The 26,148-nt window shown below is 40.8% G+C and overlaps 3 protein-coding genes across 3 annotated transcripts; all 3 read left to right on the top strand.

The window, feature by feature from the left end:
* Positions 1–1,432: 1,432 nt before the first annotated feature.
* hoxc11a (homeobox C11a) lies at positions 1,433–3,911 on the top strand (the record flags this gene model as incomplete). The annotated part of the gene is given in 4 exon segments (XM_080444644.1): positions 1,433–1,459; positions 1,461–1,536; positions 1,539–2,255; positions 3,679–3,911. Coding segments are annotated over 4 exon segments (1,053 nt in total).
* Positions 3,912–11,913: 8,002 nt separating this feature from the next.
* On the top strand, positions 11,914–15,733 carry hoxc10a (homeobox C10a; the record flags this gene model as incomplete). Its single annotated transcript, XM_080444158.1, has 2 exons — positions 11,914–12,778; positions 15,456–15,733. Exons 1-2 carry the CDS (start codon positions 11,917–11,919, stop codon positions 15,731–15,733), a joined length of 1,140 nt encoding a protein of 379 aa, XP_080300284.1. The 5' UTR covers positions 11,914–11,916.
* Positions 15,734–24,230: 8,497 nt separating this feature from the next.
* On the top strand, positions 24,231–26,148 carry hoxc9a (homeobox C9a; the record flags this gene model as incomplete). Its single annotated transcript, XM_080443803.1, is given in 3 exon segments — positions 24,231–24,793; positions 24,795–24,808; positions 25,859–26,148. Coding segments are annotated over 3 exon segments (867 nt in total).

The following is a 26,148-nucleotide window of genomic DNA, read 5'->3' as shown; positions in this document are numbered from 1 at the left end:
GACAAATGAGCCTAAGGATGCAAAATGTCTTCTCTTTTTTAGCTATTTCCACGCTAAATGTTTTGTACAGTTTCTATAAAGGATGGGTTTAGCAAAAACATTTAAATTAAATTACATTAAATGGAAATTAAATTAAATGAAATAGGCTACTAAATTCTGCAACATGATGGGAATAATACTGTTCATTTGCATTTGTGTTTACGTCTCACTGGGATGCAGTTGTCCTACTGCAGGCTTATGTGCGGTCCAAGGATAAACTTCACTGCTTGTCTCCCCTCGACAGGAACTTCGGTCTTGAATTGTGCTGTTGTCCTCCTTGGACTCTGTCATGATCCAAAGTCAAAGCGAATGGGAGTGGGCATGAGGGAGACTAGTTCAGTCATCTAGACCCATATGTGTTTTTATAACAATATACTTCAACAATTTATACCATATAGCTTATAGTAACCAACCAATGATCCCATGTTGTATGAGCTGTCAAGTTCTAAAATTTGGTGACGTGAAAAACTTGGAATAGGCCTACGAATTGTAATGTTTAAACTAACGCCCAGTAGGCTATGTCTAGCCAATGTTTATTAATTTCTTCACAAGTGGTTTATGTTGCTAATACACATCAATACAATTGGGTCTTATTGGGAAATATCCATCCGTTAAGACAATGGTATATAGTGTGCACTATTTACATACTAGCAAAACATTTGTCTTGTCTAAGGCTTACGGTTCAGCAGAGGCATGTGTGTGCTATTGTGAAAAGAAGCATGAGGACAAGTCGTATACGATATTCTACTAGGATAATCAAAGTCTTATTTTAGTATGTATTGGGGGGGAAACTGAGGATAGATGTAGTCACGGGGTCGCTTTTAAAGGATTCATGCCTTATTTGTGCCATATTCATACCAATCATTGACTTTTAGCCTAATGGTTATATAATCTAATCTCTCAATACAAGTTTCGTGTATTGTGTCCATCAATATTGTAAATAGGCCTTTTCATTTATGAATCTATACCAAATATAGAATGAAGACTAGCTCAATATAGTCTGCTAATAAACCATTTAAATAGCCTATTGTTAGACTTTGGGCTAGTTGTCCTATAATAATAAAAAATTATAATAATAATGAATAATAGTAATAATCATAACCTTACCTGTGAAACTCCAATACTACTATAAATGCATCTCACTGAGTGCAATGTGCAGTCTATGCTAACCATATATAAAGAAGCTTTAGCCATTAGCTAGCCTACCACAAGCTAATAAACGTAAACATACAAAGCAACATCTTTGTCTAATTGTCATAGCCCAAGCCAACAAACTGGAATCTGTTACTGGTTTTCTTAGTGCTCCTGTGGTGTTTGGAAATTAATCGTTTGAACCTCCTAGATCTTACCTAAGCGAACCACTCCTACACATCCAACTGTTCCAAATTGATATATGACAATATCTACTTTCGATCACGTGTCTGCGGGGCGACTTAGACGGATTGCGCGTCATCTCGCCTTCCCAAATTTTCCCCTTCTGCAGTTCGAATCCAAAACATCTATCTATAGTACGGAGTACGAGAGAAAGATGTTTAACTCGGTGAATCTGGGCAACTTCTGCTCCCAGACGCGCAAAGACCGGACATCCGAGTTTGGGGACAGGACAGGCTGCGCGTCTAACATCTACCTCCCCAGCTGCACCTACTACGTCCCCGAATTTTCCGCCGTCTCGTCGTTTCTTCCACAGGCCCAGTCGCGGCAAATTAGCTACCCGTATTCCACAAATCTGTCCCAAGTACAACCGGTGCGGGAAGTTTCATATGGCTTGGACGCGGCTAGTAAATGGCACCACAGAAGCAATTATGCACCGTGCTATTCGGGAGAGGATCTGGTGCATAGGGACTGTCTTCCTCCATCCACCATGACAGAAATGCTTATGAAGAACGAGAGTGTGTACAGCCACCATCATCACCATCCAGGCTCCAATCATCCCTCCGCAGGATTCTACTCCGGCGTGGGGAAAAACAGCGTCCTCCCTCAAGGTTTCGACCGCTTTTTTGAGACCGCATACTGCAGTGCTACGGACAATCAGTCAGACAATTGTTTACAAAAGGGCGAAGCGAGCAAGCTGGAAGCCGAGTCCCAGCAGCCCGCTCCCACACCCGGCGCCCAAGACCAGGAGAAGGACCCAGAAGATGAGGAGGAACATACAAATTCAGGCTCGTGTACTTCTTCTGCAACCAAGGACGGCAACACCAGCAAGAACAGCCACTCGAGTAGGTACCGAAGCTGTAAATGGGGAAAGGTTAAGGGACTAGCCCGGTGTTTTGTCGGTCAGATTTTATGTGGAGTTTTATAAGCATTCAAAGGATTTTATTATAACCTACAAAGCTCTTTCTTCCAACGAGAAGAATTTTTACGATGGGAAAGCGCTTTGAAAAAAAGGGATGTTATACACAGACGCTTCTATCGTGAGAGTCTGTGAAATTTTAAGAGCGCGCTATTGTGACAAATGCTAACTTTGATCATGAACTTGCGTTGGGCATTTTAAGGGATTTTCTCGTTGGGCTGTCGAGAGTAAAAACCAATTGGGCAGAACATTGCTTTTGGCGTCCTGTGATTTTTTTCTTTTTAGCACTCGCTTGCTCGCGAAAGACATGCTCCAGATTATTAGACACTTTAAGGCTAAATAGCGTTCGGGTTTCATCGAGGCTATCTGTTGTCTATCCCTTTCTATCTATCTAGTTATATCTATCTGTCTGTCTACCTATCTATCTGATTATGTGTCTGTTTGTCTCTCTACACATTTTCCAACATGAACGTTGTATCGTATCCATTCAAAGACAGACCAAATGAATCAGTTAGGGCTCGAGCATGCTTTTGTCCATAGAATGCACTGGTGTGCAGTTAATGCCCCTTCCACGGTAGTCGTTGAAACGCTTAAGTCCAAACACATTGTGCTGCATTTTGCAATTCTCACCATGGAAGTGATTTGTGTGTAGTCTGTCAGCCTGTAGTCTAGATGGGTGATCAATAGTAGCCTATACTATTCCAAATGATCTGATATGATTAAATACGCACTGATTAGTGTACACAGCCACACAGCCTTGAGTTTTAGTTTCTTTTTCATATCGAAGAACAAACATTGAATACAACTGGAGCAGTTGAGTTTTGTTATTTGTGAAAATAATGAAACAAAAAAACTATTATATTTCTTTTGTTAGTTATTAATGAAAAGTTATGGGGTTTGGAGGTTTCTAACTTGAAAACACAGGCGACACAGGCTACAAACATAGGCTACATTTCAACTGACAGCCAAAGGATTGTGTAAATTGTTAGTTTAGCTCCAAAGGAATGTGACGCTCATTTTGTAGTGATATACTTTTGTTGTTATATATTTGTAACAGATAAACACGTACTTACAGCCCGTAAGTTGATATTATTGACTCCAAGGGGTTCGGATATTTAACACTCTTTATGGCTGGGTTTATCTGATAGCCTAAGCTATTTTGCGCGTTGTGATGTTGATTGAAATGGGTTCCATCACTGATGCCCTTCTGAATGTGTGTATTCTATGCATCTGAATTCTTTAGCCTCAGCCCTATATGGCAAGCATGGACATTTGCATATGACATTATCATCATTGCCTATGACAAGCAGATGACAGACTCTGATCATGCTATTATTTATTTTCTTCAGGCACTCCGCGTACAAGGAAGAAGAGATGTCCATACTCCAAATTTCAGATTCGGGAGCTCGAGCGGGAATTCTTCTTTAACGTTTACATCAACAAAGAGAAACGACTTCAGCTCTCCCGAATGTTAAACCTCACCGACCGACAGGTTAAAATTTGGTTTCAAAATAGAAGAATGAAAGAGAAGAAGTTGAGCAGAGATCGCTTGCAGTACTTCTCTGGCAACCCCCTATTGTGAGCAGGAACATAAAATGTCATAGTCAGTGACACTTTGGCCTATACTCTTATCTTATTGTCATCCTGGGCATAAGCCAAAGGAGCCCACATCACCACCAGTGCAATGTTAAGTGGACAGTTGGGGTTGTTTAGGCCTGCATGGTGAAGTCGCCATTTTCCTATTGCCTACGTGCGGCTTTGAATTTCTATAGTTGGCCTTCAGAAAGGCCTACGACTGGGTTAGAGTAATCATTTATACGCTGTTCTTGAGTATGTCCCTCTATTTATCACGATTCTTAATTGTGTTTATTCTATTGTTCATATAGGCCCATTATTTGTTGAATATCAAATGTAAGAAAACAGATTGAAACCATTGGTACTGCGCAGAACGTTTATACAATTTTCGCTGGTCTATGTATATAGCCTCTCATTATCTGATTCTCTCTCGACCAGAATATGAGCAAATATTAATACATTTACAGGCTGCATTTTCGCCACTGAGAACTGTGACACCCAATCTGTGAAAATATATCCCCCTTGTACAGACTATGCAATGTGCATTCGTGACTGTAAATAGGCATATGTTAAATTTCCTTTCCCCTATCCCTGCTGCTATTTTTTTCCGTACACTGCCCATGCATCTTTAAAAGCTTTAACGCCAACACTCGTTAAATTATTTGCTTAAAATTGGTGCTTTTTGTTTAAGGGAGGTGGACCAGATTGTCGGCCTGTGTATCATTAATATAAGAATACTTATGAAATAAACAGAAACATATAGGCAAAACTCAACGACTTTGTGATTTTTGTGATGATATTGCTTATCATTGTTAGGCTATACAATCGAGACAATTGACGTAGACAAAATAAATGTTATATTTAATGTATGGCTTTCTAATGAGTTGGGAACTTGAGATGCGGGTGTAACATATACACATAAAAGTATTATGTGAATTGCATTACGCTTCCCACAATATTTCTGTTTGGGTGACTCCTCGAAGATGCACACGTATATAGCCTATTTGCTGATGCTGACTTGGCGTCCGTTGAGCAAGAAAGCGAGCAAGGCCAACATTATTTACTTAAGGGTTGTACAAATACAATGAAGTTCAAATGTAACTTCAACAGGCATGTTGAAACGAATACATATAGAAGCTAGATCTCAGAAATGTAGAGAAACAGAGTGGAATGATAACGTCTTTTAGTGCCCACTAAATGGAATCGCCACTCTTGTAGTCTAGACACTGTCATAAAGACTGAGGCACTAAATGGCTATTTTTTTCTGTTAATTGCACCGTCTGTTCAGTGGAATGGCGTTCACTTCCGCAGTAAATAGTAAACAAGCAGGACTGGATGGTTGGTGGATGTCCGAGGAGGGGGCGGGCTTGGCAAAGAGGTTTCGACATGAACTAGGTCTTGTGTAGTCTACAACGTCAAACCAGCCCCCATTCAAATATCTTATGGCCATAATAAGCTATAAGTCATCTTTCCTCTTCCAAAATGATGTCATTTAAGAAACGCATAAAGCCAGCATTGTTGGGGTCACTCACGGAAACCCTATTTTCTTTTCCATGCAGAAATTACAGACATTTTTAGTACCCTTTGTAAACGAGCCCATGTGCATCAACAACATCACTGTCCAAAAGAAGACAAGCTTCTGAACTTATTTTATATCAAATGACTCAAACCACTGTTGTCCTGTTCATGTTACCACAAACACAAGCCAGCCAAGTGGTAGGCCTACTACAAATTAGATAGGGGAGAGGAAATAAGTGACATGTTAATTTTAACTTGATTGTTCACCTTGCACATGCACACATACTGTGTGTGTGTGTGTGTGTGTGTGTGTGTGTGTGTGTGTGTGTGTGTGTGTGTTAAATAGTTTCGTTCTCTTGTGTGTGTCCAGTCTGTGCGCGCTTTTCTGCACCAACATATGTGCATGACGATTGCACGTGTGCATTAACTGCAATTTATAATTAAATGTAGTCTTTGAACTTCAATAATGTCAAGGCCTTCACCTTTTAACCCGGTGCAATAAAGTGGAATCAAGGAGCCCCCTTAGCCCGGAAATGTGTGCAGGGGGGGGAATGAGCCAATGGGAGTGAGTGGGAACAGAAAATGGAATGTGTAGAGAGACCAACTTTGACCCCTCACATTAAACTACAGCAGGTAACTTTGCTAGCTTTAGCACGCCCAGTAAATACACTTTATTGTCCCTGTAAAATGTATACGTTTTCACGCATGAGACGTTTTATAACATGTTGGCGTAGTGAGCACTAGGCCTACCAGATATTTGTATTCTTCAAGATTCTTCTGTTGCCCAGCTCTCTATTGCTGACACAGCTAGGTTGGAGAGTCGTGCTGGGTGGTTCTGTTAACACAAACTTGATGGTTTGCAGGTATGCGCGCGTGTGTGTGTGTGTGTGTGTGTGTGTGTGTGTGTGTGTGTGTGTGTGTGTGTGTGTGTGTGTGTGTGTGTGTGTGTGTGTGTGTGTGTGTGTGTGTGTGTGTGTGTGTGTGTGTGTGTGTGTCAGAGAGAGAGAGAGAGAGAAGGGGGGGGGGGGCAGAGAGAGAGAGAGAGAGAGACAACACAAGGGGTGGGGGGGGGGTGATCTGCCCATGCGCAATAGTTTAGGGTTGTAATACTTTCTCGTCCGGTGAGGACATTACCCTATTTGTGAATGCAAAGTTCGTGTGGTGTGCGTCCACGTGTGGGCTGTTCTAACAAAGGAGGGGAGATGCACACCGGCCGAGATCAAGGCTATGAAGCCCTTTATTGCCACACCCACCAACCTTGGCCCTGGGACGGTGACGTGGGCAATTTGTTGGATTTTTCCAACACACAACGTCACCATCTGCGCCGCTGCAGAGGCCCTCCGCAAGTGCTGTCTGTCAACCACATGGGGGCCAGGATTCTCCTGGCTTCTTACAATGTTTGGTTTCCTCAACAGGATCTTGAAAACGTTTCCTGAGATGGATGCCCTAATGACATCATGGTAGTATTATTAGGCAGTGAGATATCCTCTTTGCGATAGGTTGACGGAAGGAGTCACATTAGAGAGACACTTCGAGTCTAAAACGCTATGAGGTAACTCGGAAAGGAAACGGCGGTGGGGTATGTCATTAGATCATTAGAAAGTGAGGATCAGAGCCGGTGCTTTTTATTAACTGTAAAATATTCATGCACAACATAACATCCACGATTTATGAATTAGACAAAATAATTGAATACAGTCTCAAATGTCCTAATCTATTTTTTGATATTATTTGATGCTGCTGTGAAATATCACCAGGCTTTTGTTTTATTTTGTTTTGGGACAACATGTTTGTGTACAAATAATATTATTGTGTTTTGGTTACTGTTGCTGTTTGAATGTATTGGTCATATGGCATTGTGACATCCCCAGGCCTGTAAGCCTGACCAATTTCAGTGCGATTGGACTGAATATACAATAGCGCAGAATCAAAAATGTTCATCTCACGAGAACTGCTTGAAAAGTAGTTGCATATTAACTGCAATTTTATTTAATTTCTAAATAATATTGTACTTTTCATGACATCTCTCTAAAAAAAGAAACTGATGCGACATCCTTTTTACCGGGCCTGTGTTTGCCTTTAACTTTGGAGTAAAGGCGTGGACTTTACATTTCTACGAAAACCCTAATTTCGAGGTTAAATTTAACGTTTTTTGTTCTAGCTACTTCACTGCATCTTTGTTGTTCCCAGTGTTATAAAAATGTCCTGTGTTGTAAAGTGCCTCTGCTATTGCAGCAACCAAATAAATGTTAAAACGCTTTGATTCTCATCTGAAATCTAATCAAAAAGAAAGCAATGTGCTTGTTTATTTATTTGTGTGTGCTGCTGAGCTCATAATAGGAACTAGTATTGTCAAGCTGGGCTCTGAAATGACTTTGACTGTCTTTGTTGTGGTCGTCAGCATTAATGCAATACTGCTGTGCTTATTGCAGTTATACCACTCTGGGTTTTAATTAAGAACTTACATGATTCGCCACCGTAAATTCGCAATTGCGCGCGGACAGGAGCATGAAAGAGAACACCATCCAGTTGGAAAGATATTTCACAGTGGTTGCCAGGAACAAATTTGTTGTTTCGCCCCAATGGCTTATTATAAGTACAACCGGGTGAGCCATATACCCCAATATGCAGCATCCACACTGTTTAGGTAGGGTGATGGAACGTATAGCCAGCCTAACTTGTTTGCAACCAGTTGGCTTACAAATTATAGCTGTCTCTTTCCCTATCTGTATCCCCTATTGTGGCATTTTTATTTATTTTATGTTCTCTTATTTTATTTTATAAATGTTATTTATACTAAAATATACGAAAAAGTTGATTTTCTAATATTTAGTTAGTTACTTTGTTCACATATGTTATTTAGGTATAGGCCGGCATACTTTGTTTGACCACAAATGCTAAGAATGTTATTTAGATAGGATTTTGTTTAGATAGAGGCTAGGTTTTATGTTTACCATGCATGGTATCCACGTTACTTTGAAGCGTTTAATTGTTTTTCTTTGCACTCTACTACGTACGTGACTATTTGCCCTGTCGTTTGTTGACTAGGGTTCATGCCATTTACCCTGATCTTGCACTTGTGAGCCACCCAGCTTCTGCTAAATGCATCAATTGTGCAAAATGTGGGATGTTATTTAGGTGGCATTGTGCGTGAGAGTAAGTCAATACACACTTCGTATGACACAATTTCACAGAAAATATCCCACATACAAACCAACAGTGGATGCATCGTCTTTGTGTTCAGGATTGTGCAGAGAGAGACGAGGAGAGAGAGAGAGAGAGAGGGGGGGGGGGTTATACTACCTTGGCCTACAGACGTATTACTAATTATAGAGACAATTTCTACATAGAGCCTATACATTTGTTCATGTGACTCTTCATGTGAGAGAGATAAATACGTGCGTTATAAGCAGATGTGTGAGCTTTTCCCCCCATTAAAATGTGAGCTAGAAAACGGCCCAGTAGTATAGTGATGAATGTCAGAAGGCTAGTGTTAAATTAACTTTTACGTATACATGATGTAGTTTTTTGCCTAACATTTGATTTAACAGGCCTGTCACTCATTGCTCTTCAAATCACCCCTAGGGCTGTGGCAACAAGATGAGTTGGCTATAAGCTGCGCTCTGACATCATTATCATAATGCTGTATTATGTATAGAAACCATCTTCCACTACTGTCTGTGAAATTGCATTACTATGTATAGAACTGTCTGTTCTGTATAGCATCGCAATCTCTGCAACACATTTCTCTTTTAACTGTAGATTTTTTTCGTATTTTTTTGTTTTGGAATTGTCGTGACTCGTGCTAGTGTGGCTTGGCTGCAAGTTTGCTTGTCTGTGGTAATATATTTGTGTGTGTGTGTGTGTGTGTGTGTGTGTGTGTGTGTGTGTGTGTGTGTGTGTGTGTGTGTGTGTGTGTGTGTGTGTGTGTGTGTGTGTGTGTGTGTGTGTGTGTGTGTGTGTGTTAACCCAATCCAGTTGTTGAGAAGGATTTCGAAAGACACTTAATTATACTGTTTATTTCACTTACAGTCATTGGATTACAAGGCAAAACAAAGGTTTCAATGTCATTTTTAATCAGCATTTCTGTCCTTCAAATAAAGCGCCTGCTTTTCCAAATGGTTCCGAACTGAACAGACACGCATGCAGGAACACACACTGTACACAAATCCTATCCTATCCGCCTCACCCATACGGAGGTGGTTTGGTTAATGTTTAAACAAGAATTGAAGCAAGTACACGTATCACATTATACATGATAGTTTTCCTGATGCAGGCCGGGGTGTTGTTTTTGTTTGCATATAAACATTGTGTGTAAATCTCTGCTCAAGAGTTTTTTTTTGACTGCCGAGGCATGAAGTGCAACACATTATGTTAATTACGTCATGGCTTTACAAAAATAATACACATTGTACTGTCTCGGGGCCTATAGGCCACTGCAACGTTATAAAAAAATAAAACAAGTGGAATATTTGGGGGGGGGGGGGGTTCTCCTAGGAAATTATAGGCCACGTGTGTGTAAACCATTTCTTTAAAAAATATTACTGTCTCTTTAAATCTTTTATAATCCATACAAACTGGATTATAGTTTATTTTTACACAGGCTATACAGGTCTGTATTCTGCTCCACGTGTGCGTCTTGGGAGTGAGAATGCGTTGGTTTTTCCATACCAGAATAGGCTCATGTATTAAGTCTAAACTGGTGAATCTTTTGTTTCCATAGCCGACAGTTTACATACAAAATATTAGACTGATGCACTGACAATTCTCTCGGCTTATTGGCCAAGGCTACATACAATTATAACACAGCATGCGACGCGTGCCTATAGCCTAGACAACGACACACACAATAGCCTAATACCATATATAATAGGATTGTATGAAAACGTAGGCTAATTTTAGTTTATTAAACTAGCTACTGTTCAGAGTTAACAAAAAATAATAGAAAATAATTTAAAAAAGAAGGTCCGTCATTTACGACGAGGTTACACTTTTATTTCCTTTTTTTCTTGTGTAAAAATAAATAAATATGCTAATAACATTAGAGTTAGTTGTGTTTCACAAACGTAGGCCTATAAAGGCTATACAGGCATATTGTAAACAGAAAACAGCTTTACAGGTTTCAGCTGCAGCACATGCTACCTACACGTCAATTCTAACAATTGGCAGCTCGGCCATGGCATGCAGCATTGCATTGTTTTTAAAAGGCAGTTTAATTTTCGGCAAGCATTTTCCGTGACCATTCTGGCACAGATGAAATATAATACCTTTTTGGAAAATGTTACATATTCGTACACTTGATTCACCTCAATGAACTGATCATAAGAAAACATAACAAAAAAAGTACAAAATGCAGATCTAATCCTACCACATGCACACACCTTAGCCAGGCTAAGGTGGAGCTTAACAATATACGCAATGAGTCATGTTTTGGGCTGCGCCATTTTAACAGTATAAACACTACACAAAGTAAGATCTCGTCCAGTAGACTATAATTCGATCATTTTTTGGGTCTGCCCTACACCTGGCTGCCTGAAAAAGATCATCTTATTTTGCAGACCATTGTAAGGACAGAACAAACATTATGAGGCTTCATGAGTAAGTCAAGTCCAACGTTGTTGCTGTTGGTCATAAATTAACACATTCTACATAAAACTGTGATTTTAAAGCATAAGCCTCTTAAGGAAATAAATAAATATTTGACAATAGGCCCATTGAAGGTCAGTATAAAAGCTTAGGCCTATGTCAGGTTTGTCTTATGTTTACCTTAATGGAATATAGGAATTATTGCTGAAAGCTAGCGCAGTGCAAACACAGACATCTTTTGAAAAACATTTATGCGAGCATTTATGATTCGTCGAATTCGACTAAATGTGTCTGCATTCGCCTAATTTAAAACATCAATGATCTTATAAACAAACCTCAGATTTCCCATCGGGTATAATAAAATGCTTAAAGTTAACAAACGTTGTTTAGTTCTAGGATAACACGCTTGTCAATAGCTTACCGTTCGATACAAATAGTCGGCCGCGCCATATAGCCTATACATCAATGAAAACACAAATAAAGCATAGCTATAGATACACATAAACAAACCAGAAAAAGCATGAAACAAACGCATGAGCTAATCTTACGACACAATGCTCGACGATTTCGTCTGCCCACTGCGCTCTAAAGCCAGGACTAGAATCGAAATCACACCCTGGGTATTTTCATTTCGCTCAAAATCTTCAAAGTACTTAACCTAATAGATTTGAAATCCTCAAAAGCCACGTAAGTGCCTTGAAAATCTCTCCGACGTCCTTTGTTCCTGTTCGTGAGGGCCTGGTGTCATACCGCCACATGGCTGCTAGATGGCGCCCTTGCTCCACGCAAAACCCCCTTTGCTTACCAACTTGACCGCACTGACGTCACCAGAGTCTGGAGCATCAAGGCCACTTCCACGCTGCTATTGGTCTGAAAATCACATGACTCGTCTCCTAGCATCCATAATTATGTTACTGATATTTTTGCCCCCCAAAAGATGTCAGCATCCTACTGTCCTTATTCTCCTGGAGAAAACCCGTAGCCCGGGCTCACTGGAAAACAAAAGAACTGTTGTATTGTCAAATGCAAACATGTCATGCCCGCACAACATAGCTACCGGTAACTTCCTCATGGATTCTTTAATGGGAGGATCATCTTCCTTCAGGGGTGAGGGTTATTCCAGCAACTCTGGAGTGTACATCCACACAGCTGCTGAGTACGGATGCTCAATGATGAGAAACATTGGAAAGGTTGGGTCGTCATCCTCATCATCGTCGTCCCTCTCCAAACGGGACGAGGTGCCTCCGAGCAGTCTGCCTCTCGGCGCCTTCCAAGATGCGCCTTACCTGTCAACACAGCTGGCCACTTGGGGTCCGAGCTCCAAGACTACTAGCAGCAGCAGGGACGAGCAACCTGTTGCCCACTGTTTACAGCCATGCTCGTTTCCAGCGGGCAACGTCAAAGAGGAGGCGTTCTGTTGTCTTTACCAGGATGACAGTGGCAGAGCCAAAGACACAACAGAGTCGGCCACTTACATCCGGCTCGGGGACAATAGCAGCCAGTCTGGGCACGCTGCTGCTGTCTCGCCGAGCGACTGTTTCCAGGCGACCCAGGTGTACGGCAGAGAAAGGCCGCAGCAGGACGACCAGTTCCCCCCTCATGGCTTCACTCTGACCCACTTGGCGACATCTGTTGAGTCAGAAACGACACTAAATTGTAGCAAATCAGCACACGAGGCAACAGGAGAGATATCAAAGATAGACGACAGGAAAGAAGAGAAGGTTAATAAGAGTGACAGTTGCTCTGAAAACTCCGACGGGGAATCGAAAGGTAATCCACCCCCCCCCCATCGCATAATAAGAAACACACACTCAAACGTGCTGAACACACACACACACACACACACACACACACACACACACACACACACACACACACACACACACACACACACACACACACACACACACACACACACACACACACACACACTGGGGATGACGATGACACGAATTTACCAAAGACATTCTACATTTGGACGACAGCCTGTAATTATAGTCTGTGCTTGTCATTCTGTGTAATCTGCCAAATCCTGTACACACAGCACTGTTTGATAATAGTCCTATGGCTGCGAGGCATTTGACAGCCTCTCTTAGCGGGGGTTATGGACCCTATGGTATTTAACACCTTTTTATTATACGTGAGAATGTGAGATGGGGCAGTTATCATTGAAATAAACGCGCTCACACACACACAGACACATATACACACACTACATGCATGGTCCATTCACATTGTAAGGAAAATACTATAACCTGCTTTTAGCAGTCACCATTTTACGCATCAGAATTGCGCAATTGCGCAAACGTAAAAGTCGGCGGTTCTTTGTCATTTTTTTAAACTATAGGGAACATATCTATGTATTACACATTTAGGCTGATTTTTAGAAATACATTTGCAAATGTATACGTCCTTTGGCTAATTTTAGAACATGAATGCATATACCCTAAGTTAATAACATGACATGGCTAATGGCTAAAAGCTTAGCCTCCATTGGCGTGTGTTTGAATAATTCAGAGTAGTGTAACATAAACCCATCATTCCCCACAAAAGCTATACAACTGTTATCAATTCTCACATGCAATTTTGTGATCTTAAAGTGTGTTATTAAATACAAATCCATGCCCCCAGATTTTACGACTGATAAAGGTTTCCAACGAAATAGTTTGTTTCGGTCACTGACGGGCCTATAACACTGTTACAATATATAATATGACAAATAGTAACAAGTGGATGTTTGTTGACATTTGTTTATTATTACTGTTATTGTTAATAACAATAACAGTGTTATCCTCATCCATATCATCATAATTTAGGTTCTATAGCTGCCATTTTGGTAGCATGTGCTCCTTAAAATAAACCCACGCTTCCTAGAAATAAAAAATAATAATAAATCCTAGTTTTACTGTATAGTGGCCCGTTTTACACTGCTTTAGTCCTAGTTAAAGGGAAATTGTATATTATGAATTGTGTTCACAGAAATAGTTTATTATGAATTGTGTTTACATATTTTATTGACGAGCTCAGTGCACAATTGCGTTTTTATTTTGCCTATTTCAATTTTAAATATAATTTGATAGTCCCTGACGGTCCTGTGTGTGTTGGTAGGGTGAGGTGTGGTGTGTGTTTAGAAATATACAAATAATATAAATAAATGATGATTATGTGTGCGTGAGTGACTACACGCGTGTATGCAGACGCGCGTCTCTCCATTTTCAATTCAATTCAAATAGGCTTAATTGACATGGAAAGCATTTTGTGGAAGCAAGTAGGAAAGAAAAAATCTAAACTAAGAAATGTATGTACAATAAAAAATATATAGGCCTTTCTCCCTCATCTCTCTCTCTCACGCGCACTCTCCCTGTGTGTGTGTGTGTGTGTGTGTGTGTGTGTGTGTGTGTGTGTGTGTGTGTGTGTGTGTGTGTGTGTGTGTGTGTGTGGTTTGTTGTGTACAGTCCCGTATTGCAGAATTAAATGTTTTGCTAATGATTAAATGTGGGCCACACACCGGGGCTCCACATTAGGCTAATTATTACAGTAACTAACTTAGGGAGGGATTGTGTTTAGGGTGGGGAGGGGGGGTTATCCCCCAGAGCCATGCAGCCTAATCAAGGAATTGGCCAAGTGTACAGCGTTTTGGGATGATTTCTCACTGCCATTAAGTGCTTTTTTTCCTTTTCCAACCTCAACAGTCTAACACCTCGGAAAACATTGTATCGGAAACTCTGCTTTGATTTAATTTTTTTTGTTTTTCGTTATCATCAACCTCCTAAAAGCTAATTTGGCTCCGGTCTGCAGAGGCAATAAAACCTCAGTTTATGGGAGTCTGCGGTCCAACATGGACGAAAGAAGCGCTTACACACCCCAGTTTAATTTTATCTAATTAGCTTATATACCTATAGATCATACAAAATCCATTTGCAAGCAATCTGCGTTGCAGCAAAAAGAAAAAGAGAAACAAAGAAAGAGAAAGACGCATAACAAATCCGGTGCGTATTTGCCATTGTTCGTTATTTGGAGTCCTCATCGATTCGGCAGACCGAGAAATATCTCCAAACCTTTCAATTTTGATCCAACTGCACGTTTGAGATGTATACATGTGTGTTAAGGGCGTGCATAGTAGGCCTAGAGCTATAGTCGTAAACAGTACAATCCTCAGTGTTAATGTGTCCATTTATAACCTAGAGAGTGTACACATGTACACCTACAAGCGTAACCAAATGGACCCTATATTGTCCATTTGGTTACGTTTGTAGGCCTACACACTCTCGCTGTTGCAGATGAATTTTGGCCTAGTTAGCCTATACACACCATCAGTGTTAACCATATACCTTCACCAGTAGGCCTATGTCTCACATACGAACTATATGCTTATGATGCTCTATTTAAAACTCACAGTCCCAAATTGACCTGAGTGCTTACTGTTACGCTTTCCCTGTCCAAACAGCTGATTTATCGGTGGAAAAGACGACGGGGAACTGGTTAAAAGCCAAAAGTGGAAGGAAGAAGCGTTGTCCGTACACAAAATACCAGACGCTGGAGTTGGAGAAGGAGTTCTTGTTCAACATGTATCTGTCTCGGGAGCGCCGCCTGGAGATTAGCCGCAGTATCAACCTGACCGACAGACAGGTCAAGATCTGGTTCCAGAACAGACGCATGAAGCTGAAGAAACTCAACCGGGAGAACAGGGAGAGGGGTCACAGTGCAGTGTACAACTACAGCTGAACACAACTGCCCCCCATCACTGACACACACACACACACACACACACACACACACACACACACACACACACACACACACACACACACACACACACACACACACACACACACACACACACACACACACACACACACACAGAGGCCTATATGGCTTATGTGTACACATGTATTATTCATGTATTTTTGCACGTCCAAATGTTAAATGTGTTCCTACATGCACGCATTCATTTATTCTATATTTTTATTTCTCTAGCTCTCGGACACACACACACACACACACACACACACACACACACACACACACACACACACACACACACACACACACACACACACACACACACACACACACACACCTTGTGCCTTCCTTAATAATTGAAGAAACACAACTCATATAGGCTCCAGAGGTCCAGGTGAACACTTGATCTCACTGCAGGAGTTGGAACAGTGAACAGTGCGGTTCCCCAAAGTGAAGGCAATCCCTAGTAGTTTCTATGTTGGCATGTGAGCAGCTTCACTTGGTATACTCGTGTTTGTTGTGTGATATTCGTGCAGTGTAATTTGCATACACAAAGCGTCATAATGCCCACATAGTGTACGATTCCAAAACAATAAAACGAAAGAGGAATTAGAGAGATATTACCAAGTTTGTCCTTCCCCTGCTATCCCCTGGCACACTGGTAAAAGTGAGAGGGAGGGAGAGAGACTGCGGATGGGGAGAAGGAGATCTAAGATCGTTTTAATAGAAGTGAGAGACCATAACGTTGATTTAAATATTATCCAGGTGACCACAGTAAGTCAAGGTCATAAAATTCTAATGTCAGGTTCGCCCTGGAAAGCGTTGGGGGTGGATTTTATGATCTGCAAATATAATGTGCCGCAGCAGTAAAGATGCGTTTAAAGGTGTGTGGAGGAGGGCTAATCCACACAGCAGAGACTGCAATGTGCTGGATTCACCGAGGCGCTCCACTGGAAGCAGCGACCGTTTCCACCCAGGATAATGGAGCTCAATGGAAGCAGGAGACGGGGAACATGGTGGATAAACAGGACCGAAAAACCTACTACCGCGACAGCAACAACAACAACAATAATGGCGACAACAACAATAACAATTATTCCAGCGTGCACGTGGATAAATAAAACCCCTCGGGATGGCGTCTGCAGCAGCAGGTGAAGGTAGGAAAATGTTCCATAGATGTTTTTATTTGTATAAAGTATGCTGCGTCTGTCAGTGGAGCTTGGTTGACAGCTGTCGTGGGCATGCACGCTTAAGGACAGACTGCAGTCTGCACCCATCGATTACATTGATTGAAGTTGCTATTGCAGCCTGGTATTATAGGCTATACAACGTGTTGCTGGTATCTTTTTTTTATTTCAAGATGTTTTGTGGTTGAAACTATTCTGGCATATGCTTTGAATGGCTAATTAAGCACAATATATAATGCTGATATGTGTTTTGTTTGAGGCTGTTGCTTTGGAATAATTTGATGTATTTGTGTTCTGTGGTGTTGATCAAACAGTTACACGAGCATCAAAATCATATTGAGATTCGTGCATTTTTGTGAATACTCAATGAAAATGTCTACTATAACAGTGCTGAGAAAATACTTTGAGCATATACCAAAAAAAAATACAGGTTTCTGGGTTGATACTTGCCTTTTTCCTAAACGTGGATGGTATTATTCCTTCACTTGCTGATGCATGGATTGTCCTGTCCATGGATTACCCCCTTTGCGCGAAGCTGAAGCGTGGTTTAGGTAGTTTCATGTTGTTGGGATTCGCTTCCTGGCTCGGCAACAAGAAACTGCCTTGATTACGTCAGTTCGTCTTCATCAAGGGCACAATTTCCGTTGAATTACACCCTAGGCACCGAAGTCGCCGCAAATGGCATTGTAAATGAACTGAACTGCAATGGCTGGGACAGAGACGTTTTCTTCTTTGCTCTTATTTTGTGGCCGGCTGTAAAATGTACTTAGGCTCTCAGAAGGAGAATAGGTTGTAAACAACATGGGGCAAACTCTAGTCTGCGTTATATCGCCTCATCATGCTGGCTTCTGGTTAGGTTTCCGTGGTTTTAGCTGTAATATGACATTTAGACTTAAGACTATATGACTGATAGGTTGTTAGATGGATGGATACATGGTAGACAGACATACATAGATTGATAGTTGCAGACAAAGATGCACAGGTAGATAGCCTATGTCTGTTTTGATGTCAATACATTTGGAAACAGCAAAATAATGTCTGACATTTCCAATTATCTTGATGGATTATCGTACCATGATGACAGTCAAATAATACCTTATAGGCTAATTGGACGTGCCTTCTGTGGGCATATATATGGTCCTGTATTTGCAGTCTTTGTTTTTGTGATTGCTAGTGCATGTGTGATTGTACGAAATCTATCAGTGTACGAACATTTCTATGCTGTTTTGGCATATTTGTGGTGAAAAGTGTATTAATTTTCACTAGGGATGTTCTAAAAGAAACATAATTTCATTATCCATGCTGTTTTGTTAGTATTCGCCTAATGGTAACCCTGGGTTACCCATATTCATTTGTAATAAGCCTCAATATGTCCATTTATAGGCTATTCCTCTGTTTTTGCTATTCTTTACCTGGCTGTATATGGCAAAGTCCGTAATAATTTAAGCGTTAGAGCTATAATTGGCCCCCGGCCTCTTGCACCGTTTTAACATGGACATCCGCGCCATGCACATTTTAGATGGCCTTCTCATTCAGTTACTTTGGAGTTGATTCAAGTATGAAAATGTTGAGGATTTATAAGGATTATATTGAAACTGTTCAATCATTCAGGTTTGCTATCTTCGACTGTGACTCGGGTTATGTTGCAAAAATTGTTTGCATGCAACCTATTCTACATGCAAATCAGCATGGGCTGATTTAATCATTAACAGTATGCCAATAATGTGTGTATTTAATTTCAAAGTCACTTTAAAGTCCAAGCATGCGGTTTGACATATTGCACTCTCTACTTGAAGGCTGTTTCATCATCATATACTCTGTGTGTGTGTGTGTGTGTGTGTGTGTGTGTGTGTGTGTGTGTGTGTGTGTGTACACACACACACACACACACACACACACACACACACACACACACACACACACACACACACACACACACACACACACACACACACACACGTACATATATACATACATACACACACACACAGTATACGTATTGTATAGTAGTTAAACGCTATAGTTCAATGTTTTGTAACTTGCAAGGACAACAACCACACAGTGCAATCTCTTCTAAGGGTGTCCGGTGTTTATACTGCTTGCTATTTCCCCTTGTTTTCTCAGCCCCCCTCCTTTGGCGGTAGTGCAACTGGAAGAGACAGTCTGGAATCCAAAGTCACTTTCATTCAGCTCAGTGAATGGGTGTCTTCCCTGGAATGCACCCCTGACAAAGACTTTACAGCACTGGAAACAGCCCACAGCACAGAATGCATGTGGCTGCACAAATTCACCCTAAAACCATATACACATAAAGCCATTTATTTCGCGTTTGTAGTGGTGCTGCACACGAACTTAGGCCTTTTAGACCGCTCATCCGCTCTTTGGGTGAGTTCAGAATGTGTTATATTGCCCATTGGCACGACCAGACATGAACCAAACGTCTTGTATAGCATGTTTCAGTGGCAAAAACCACAAAATGCTTCAGATAATTATATGACTCATGAGCATCTCAGTTCTTTCTTTCTTCCTGTCTTTCTGTCTTTCTTTCTTTTGTAAGGGACCATGTACAATATTAAACATAAATGCTGCATTTGAGGTATTCGATTTAGCATCAGATCATTTCCATCTGCAGACAGTCCCATGCATGGCAGGTTACAATTCATTAATAAGAAGAAGCTGCGTAATCCACAATAACATACAAATATATATACAGCACGTAATTGGCAAAACAAAGTAGCCTACATTTGGGGGATATGAAGGTGTAGAAAGGCATGAAATTACCAATATTTAGATAAGGTAGAACACAAGTGACTTCCCGCCAATGTGGTTTTAATATTCCACTTTTAAAGTGTGTTGATAGACTGGCGTGCAAATGAACGGATCTTTTCCAAGGCCTGTCAACGAGCATTTGTAATTAGAGTAAATAAGAAATGCCTTCTTGTTGTTGTTTTTGTATTCAGCTATAATTTCAGAGGCAGTAAATCAAGTGCAAACAAATGTAGGCTATTTGAGTGACTTATATTTTCTGTAAAATGTCGAGAAACCATTTCAAATATGTTTCTCTTCACTTATTATATGCCATATACCTCCACAGCTACAAAGCTGTATTTGCTGCTGCTGTCGCCCTTAGTATCGTAATAAAAAAGCTAGTTTACCAGACATCTTTAGATGGGCTATAAAGAATGCTTTGACCAAGTTGTCCAATATAACCACATCAAAACAAGCATTTTTGTGAAACTTTGCTCACTAAATTAGCTTAATTACATCTATTTGTTTTTATTTTGCGTGCAGCCTTGTCCACTCATTACAGGTGCATGCCATGAGCGCTTGATTACAAATGGTAAATGTGTGTGTGTGTGTGTGTGTGTGTGTGTGTGTGTGTGTGTGTGTGTGTGTGTGTGTGTGTGTGTGTGTGTGTGTGTGTGTGTGTGTGTGTGTGTGTGTGTGTGTGTGTGTGTGTGTGTGTGTGTGTGTGTGTGTGTGTGTGTGCGCGCGCGTGTGCGTGAGTGCTATAGCGCATTCATGGGCAGAATTGTGATCATTTATTAGGCCAATTATATGAGTTGCACATTGAGTTCAACTACTAATGTTAACAAAATGCAGAATATATACCTTCATGATTTCAGCACGATTTGACCATGAATCTAAATCAGTGTCTCTTCGTTGATTAGTCTTCCCAAGCCCAGTGTTGGCGCCTATACATCACTGCTTATGATGCTAAACAATGATAGCATACGTCGCAAGCCAAATTAATCCTCTGCTTTATGCATGTGAATGCGTGTATGGACCTAATTATTGGGCCATGTTGCTCGCTCAGTTCTTGTTGTCTGGGTGGGGAATAAACGACAAATGTAACCATTGCGTTGAACAGCGAAATGATCCATCATACAACTGCAGCAATACAACCATCTAGGCCTATGTTTTACGCATTCAGAATAATTGGTCTTCTGGCGACCTGAAAGTGAATTAATGCCCAGAGATTGGTCTGCTTTGATGTATTTTGGTGCTAGGGCTATATTGCGGATATAGTGCGCTTTATGCACTTTATCTGCAATGCAGATTTTTGACTGCCCTCTAATGCGTTTATAGTGTATAGACCATTAAACCTTTGTGCGGTCATTTCCAACAACTTGTCCATATACCGTTCCGCGCAAAATACTACGAACCTGCTGTGAATAAGTAGCCTATACCACAAACATCCAGTGGTTGTAGTTTAGAGCATATATTCAAAAATATAGATGTACGCTATATGTTTAAAGGAGCAGATGCTTCTGTCACACACAATAAAATAAATAAAACATTAATAAATCCACATGCACTTCTTCGAACATTGCGCCACGAGCATGCACATTGAATGTACCATGAATATGCCTTTGTAGTCAATATAAGACTGCACCTTATCGCCAATTTTGTCATAATGAATTCCAAGACCATGTCATTTTGCGACAGTTGGAGTTTGTGACAGTTATTTGAGTTTATGATGTGGTTATTATTTTTTACAGATGGTGAGCTGCTCTTGGCTATAGTGCTGATGAATACACCTTATCAATAATCACACTAAACTATTAGACCCTTTCCCAACACATTATTTGACGTTTTTGACATTAACCTGTAAACATAGGCTAGGCCTACTACTGTTTTTCTCTGTGTTTATGAGTGATATCGGACCAAACAGCCTGTGGTTGCAGCCCAAACACGCACAGCACTGTTTATAAGCCGTGTTTTGTTGTTGAATATATCTGTATTGATCATGAGAAGGAAACAAAATCCACAGTTAAATGAAATAGAAAATAATTAATTGAGTCTATGTTGTGTCTTTGCGAATCGTAAGTGTGTGTTACTTGCGTTAGAGAACACGGGGCGTTAGAAGAGACAAATATTCAAGAATTTAAAAAATAGGAAAATGTCAATGTAATATGTTTTATTGTAAAACAATAAGCATGGGCAAAACAAATGTTAAACATCAGTGTCTGTACAAATGATCAATTTGATCACATTCATTGTCACCTACATCTCAAATAAATAAACAAAAATAATGGAACAATGTATAGCTATTGTTATTGTACATGTGTAATATAACAGATATTATAATCACAAATGGACCACCAGACAGTTATTTCTCTATCCTGGACTGTTGGCTTGGACGTAGCAGTGAAGTAAACAATGCTACGTTCAATCTATCCTGCCGGCCGGGAAATACACAATTCTGAAATAAACAAAGTCAAGCTAAAGCTATATCTGTGTCATATCTATACCCATGTGTTGTGTATGTTTGGAAGTACATTTTACCTTCCTTCATTCAATCAACAGAGAATTGTGTACAGCTGTGGTATAGCTAGTAAGTAGGTTAAGGTCTGTCGTCTGGGCGTTTAGATTTCATGGTTGAATCTGAACTCAGCAGTCATGCTGACAAACATCACATTTATAATGCACACAGATTATATTATTTCGATTTCTGGAACAACCATGTTGCGTAATTCACCTGTGGGTTAACAAAAACATTGTAACTCCTCACTTTGAGAATTTAGCTCAACATAATAGTCTAATTACTAGCACCACGTGATCTTTAGGGCATGGCCGTGACAGCATAGAGAGTAGACAGTGCATATATAGACAGTGGGGGGGAAACGGAGTATATTTGTCCACCATAAAACGAGTCATGTATTTTTATTTTATTTTATTTTATTTACTTAAGTTCCTCAGAGCAATGCAAGAAAACGGTACGAATGTTATACAATAAAACTCTCTTCGGCAATTCTGACAACCAACTACTATATGGTCCTATTTTAGAGGCATGAACACATGAACACTATAGGCTTATTATAGGTTTGTGCAAACTATAAGGTTGAGCAAACAACTAGCAAACAACTGGTTATGTCTATATGGTTATGTATATTGATCTGCAAGAATAGATCAATAGGCCTACCATATTTCAACATGCTTGGTCTATGCATCTGCAATATCAACTCACTCTCCGCGCCCTGTTCTGCAGTTGCATTTAGCTTATTTTTTTCCTTTTTTTACGTGAGTCCATATAAATGGTTACATTTAGATCAAAAATGTCTCATATTTGGTTTAATGTTCCCAGGGCCTCTGATGACGTGCTTGTACTTGTAGGCTACTTTGTTATAACTTGTTTGCTTGATGACGCCGATAGCCTCTGCAGTGCAGTATAGTATAGGCTATAGCAGTCCTTTAAGTCTAGTTTGAACCGAACCGGTCTATAAAATGTACTCTTGCTATTAGATACAACAGTAACGTTATTCCTGTTATGAAAGCCTTCGTCTACTTAGCCCTTTAACGAACCTTTTTACCTCCTCTCCTCTCCGCAGTATGTCTCCTCTTTCCTGTCTTCAGCGTTCCTGGTTGATAGGACTTGTTTCACATGCACAGTGTTGGTTTTATGTTGAACTAGGAACTCAACTGCACTCTTATTAACGACACGTTTATGAACAATCAAATGGTCCTCGTAAAAATGTATTGAAGGACATAAAAACATGCACGGCCACTAGCCGAATATAGCCGGTAGCGGGCAAGTTTTCAAGAATTTGAATCCCCTCCACTCCCATCTTCACAAATTCCATTTAGGAAATATTTGCACAATTGCTTTGCTGTTGTTAACGGTGCTAACTTTAGTCTTGCTGTATTCTATGTCCCATGTTGTGCTGCAATAGCGTCTCTGTAGCCTGCTGGCTCGTCCTTTTTTACATGAACTCAAAGAGCCACTATATCAACAAATTACACAGCGACTAGATATATTCCTCACTTAATCAAATGTACAGACGAACTCTGTAAACTATTTTAATAAATTGTCGCATGCTGTAACATCCAGTGCATTAAGATGGGTTACGGTAGATTTTGCCAGACAGAGATTGATTACACCATCAAATAGTGCCTTGAGAGATTTGGGACCTAGGCTGCTCTGCGTAGGTTTGTGATGCGACGAGACAAATAATATCTAACATGAGTGCTACACAAAGTACATGCTGCACACGCGGATAGATTATTGTTGGATTCAGAATTTACCTCTAATATGTCCGAAGAGAAAGCAAAGGAGCATATTCATTAATCCGATTCATGAGCTTTGGTTTCCCTGGATAACTCGCGCATTGATCCACTGTACAATTTTTGTGGGGGTAAATATAATCACGTGTTGGTGAGGCAGCCAATAGCAGCCAGGCAAGCGTTGAGAAATAATTACCTGCCTTGATTGTTCTATGGGTAGATAAAAAAGTACACATACACTCCATATAATAATCGGATGCATGTAAAAGAGTCAGGAGGCTTCGAACATGTCGACCACGGGTCCCATAAGTAATTATTATGTGGACTCCTTGATCAACCATGAAAACGAGGATGTCCTTGCGAGTCGATTTTCGGCGCCTGGTTCGCACCCCACCGGCCCTCGTCCGACGTCCCTGGTACCGGAGTGTGTTGGTGTTGACTACCCGTCCTGCAGCTTCGCACCGAAGCCACCGGTTTTCTCTACCTCTTGGGCCCCTGTACACCCCCAGTCATCTGTGGTTTACCATCCATACAGTCACCAACCTCATTTAGGCACAGACTCGAGGTATATGCGGTCATGGCTGGAGCCGATATCTGGTGCTATGCCTTTCCATGGCTATCCGGCGAACAGCAGGCACTATGCCTTGAAGCCTGACGCCTTCCAGGAGCACAGAGCCGGCGAATGTATCGCCTCCAACGGACGCACCTACACGGATTATCTTTACTGCTCATCCGCTGACATACGAGCCAAGACGCCGCAGAATATCTCTTCTCCCGAGTCGGAGCTGCTTGCTTCAGCGAAACATAAAGACGAGAAGCCAGAGCTAGACCCGAGTAAGTTCAAGCCCTTGTCTTTTACAACCGTGTAGAAGTTAGATGGCATTCTGTTAATTGCATTTGCTTAAAAGGATATTCCAACGTGTTCCATGAAATTAGATTATATGTTTCTCATCCCCCTTTCCGTTCTCAACTGAATCGCCTTTGCTAGAGGGCTAGCTTTAGGAACTATAAAAGACAAACGCTAGTAGGCTACTAAAGGGCTATAAAAAGGAGCAGGGTTGTAAACATGGACTCGGAAAAAAAAACTATGTAGCCTATACGAGGGCTGTGAATTTGTTAGACTATAATAGCCTATGATCTCCATTCTCCAAATCATACGAATTAGATTTTTTAATATAAGAACTAGCATTAATATCAATCAATAAACGCCTTATGGTTTTATTTTACGATCATAGTGTTGACCTTCCTGCCTTTTCGGCACATCAGTGTATAGGAGGATTATTACGACCTCAGAGTCACTGCTTTCTCAGAGCGGGTCCTGTCCATGCAGTGACATACTCCCATATCCCCTTTGAAGATCAGTGGAGGAATATAGATTGTACGTAGTAATGAAAATGTGATTAATAAAAGATAAGGCTGCGCCATATTGCCTATATGCGCAGTGGAGTCTAGACTCTTATTATGACGACTCCATTCCAAAACTAATTCATATGACTCTCCCAAACAACTTTAGGAATGTTAGAGACATATTCGAGGACTTTCACCACGGACCTGTAAAGGCTTGAACCACAGGCCGTTTTATGGGCCAATAAACTGAATAAGCGCATTGAGTATTTTACGACGGTGTTACTCAGAAGTTAGGGGGACAGAGAGGAATGGGCAGCTCAGGCCTAGACATATATGCCTCCCCAAAGTGGACCGTCGCTTGGCTTTAGCAATACACGTTGAATTTCCACAGGATTTGACTTTGTGTTCAATAGGCCTGTGTGAATGTGGGCACCATTTGATGGGGTCACTCAACTGCTGCTTTGGTCCTGAAGGCTCAACAGTCATCTGGTGCATTGTACATTATTTCAATTTTGAATGTGCTGACATAATAATTGATGAATAATAACCAATTGTGTTGATTTCGCAGACAACCCAGTGGCAAACTGGATACACGCACGCTCCACAAGGAAGAAGCGATGTCCGTATACAAAGTACCAGACTCTGGAACTCGAAAAGGAGTTTTTGTTCAATATGTACCTTACCAGAGACCGCCGATACGAGGTCGCCAGGGTCCTGAATCTGACGGAGAGACAGGTCAAAATCTGGTTTCAGAACCGACGTATGAAGATGAAGAAAATGAACAAAGAAAGGGCCGACAACACAGCAGCAAATGCAGCAGCAAATGCAGCAGCAAATACCAGCAATAAAGAACCCTAA

This window comes from Gymnoscopelus braueri (assembly GCF_963280865.1).
Source record: "Gymnoscopelus braueri genome assembly, chromosome: 12".
Taxonomy (NCBI): Eukaryota; Metazoa; Chordata; class Actinopteri; order Myctophiformes; family Myctophidae; genus Gymnoscopelus; species Gymnoscopelus braueri.
Note: the sequence above shows the minus strand (reverse complement) of the source record. Positions and strands in the feature narration are given on the sequence as shown.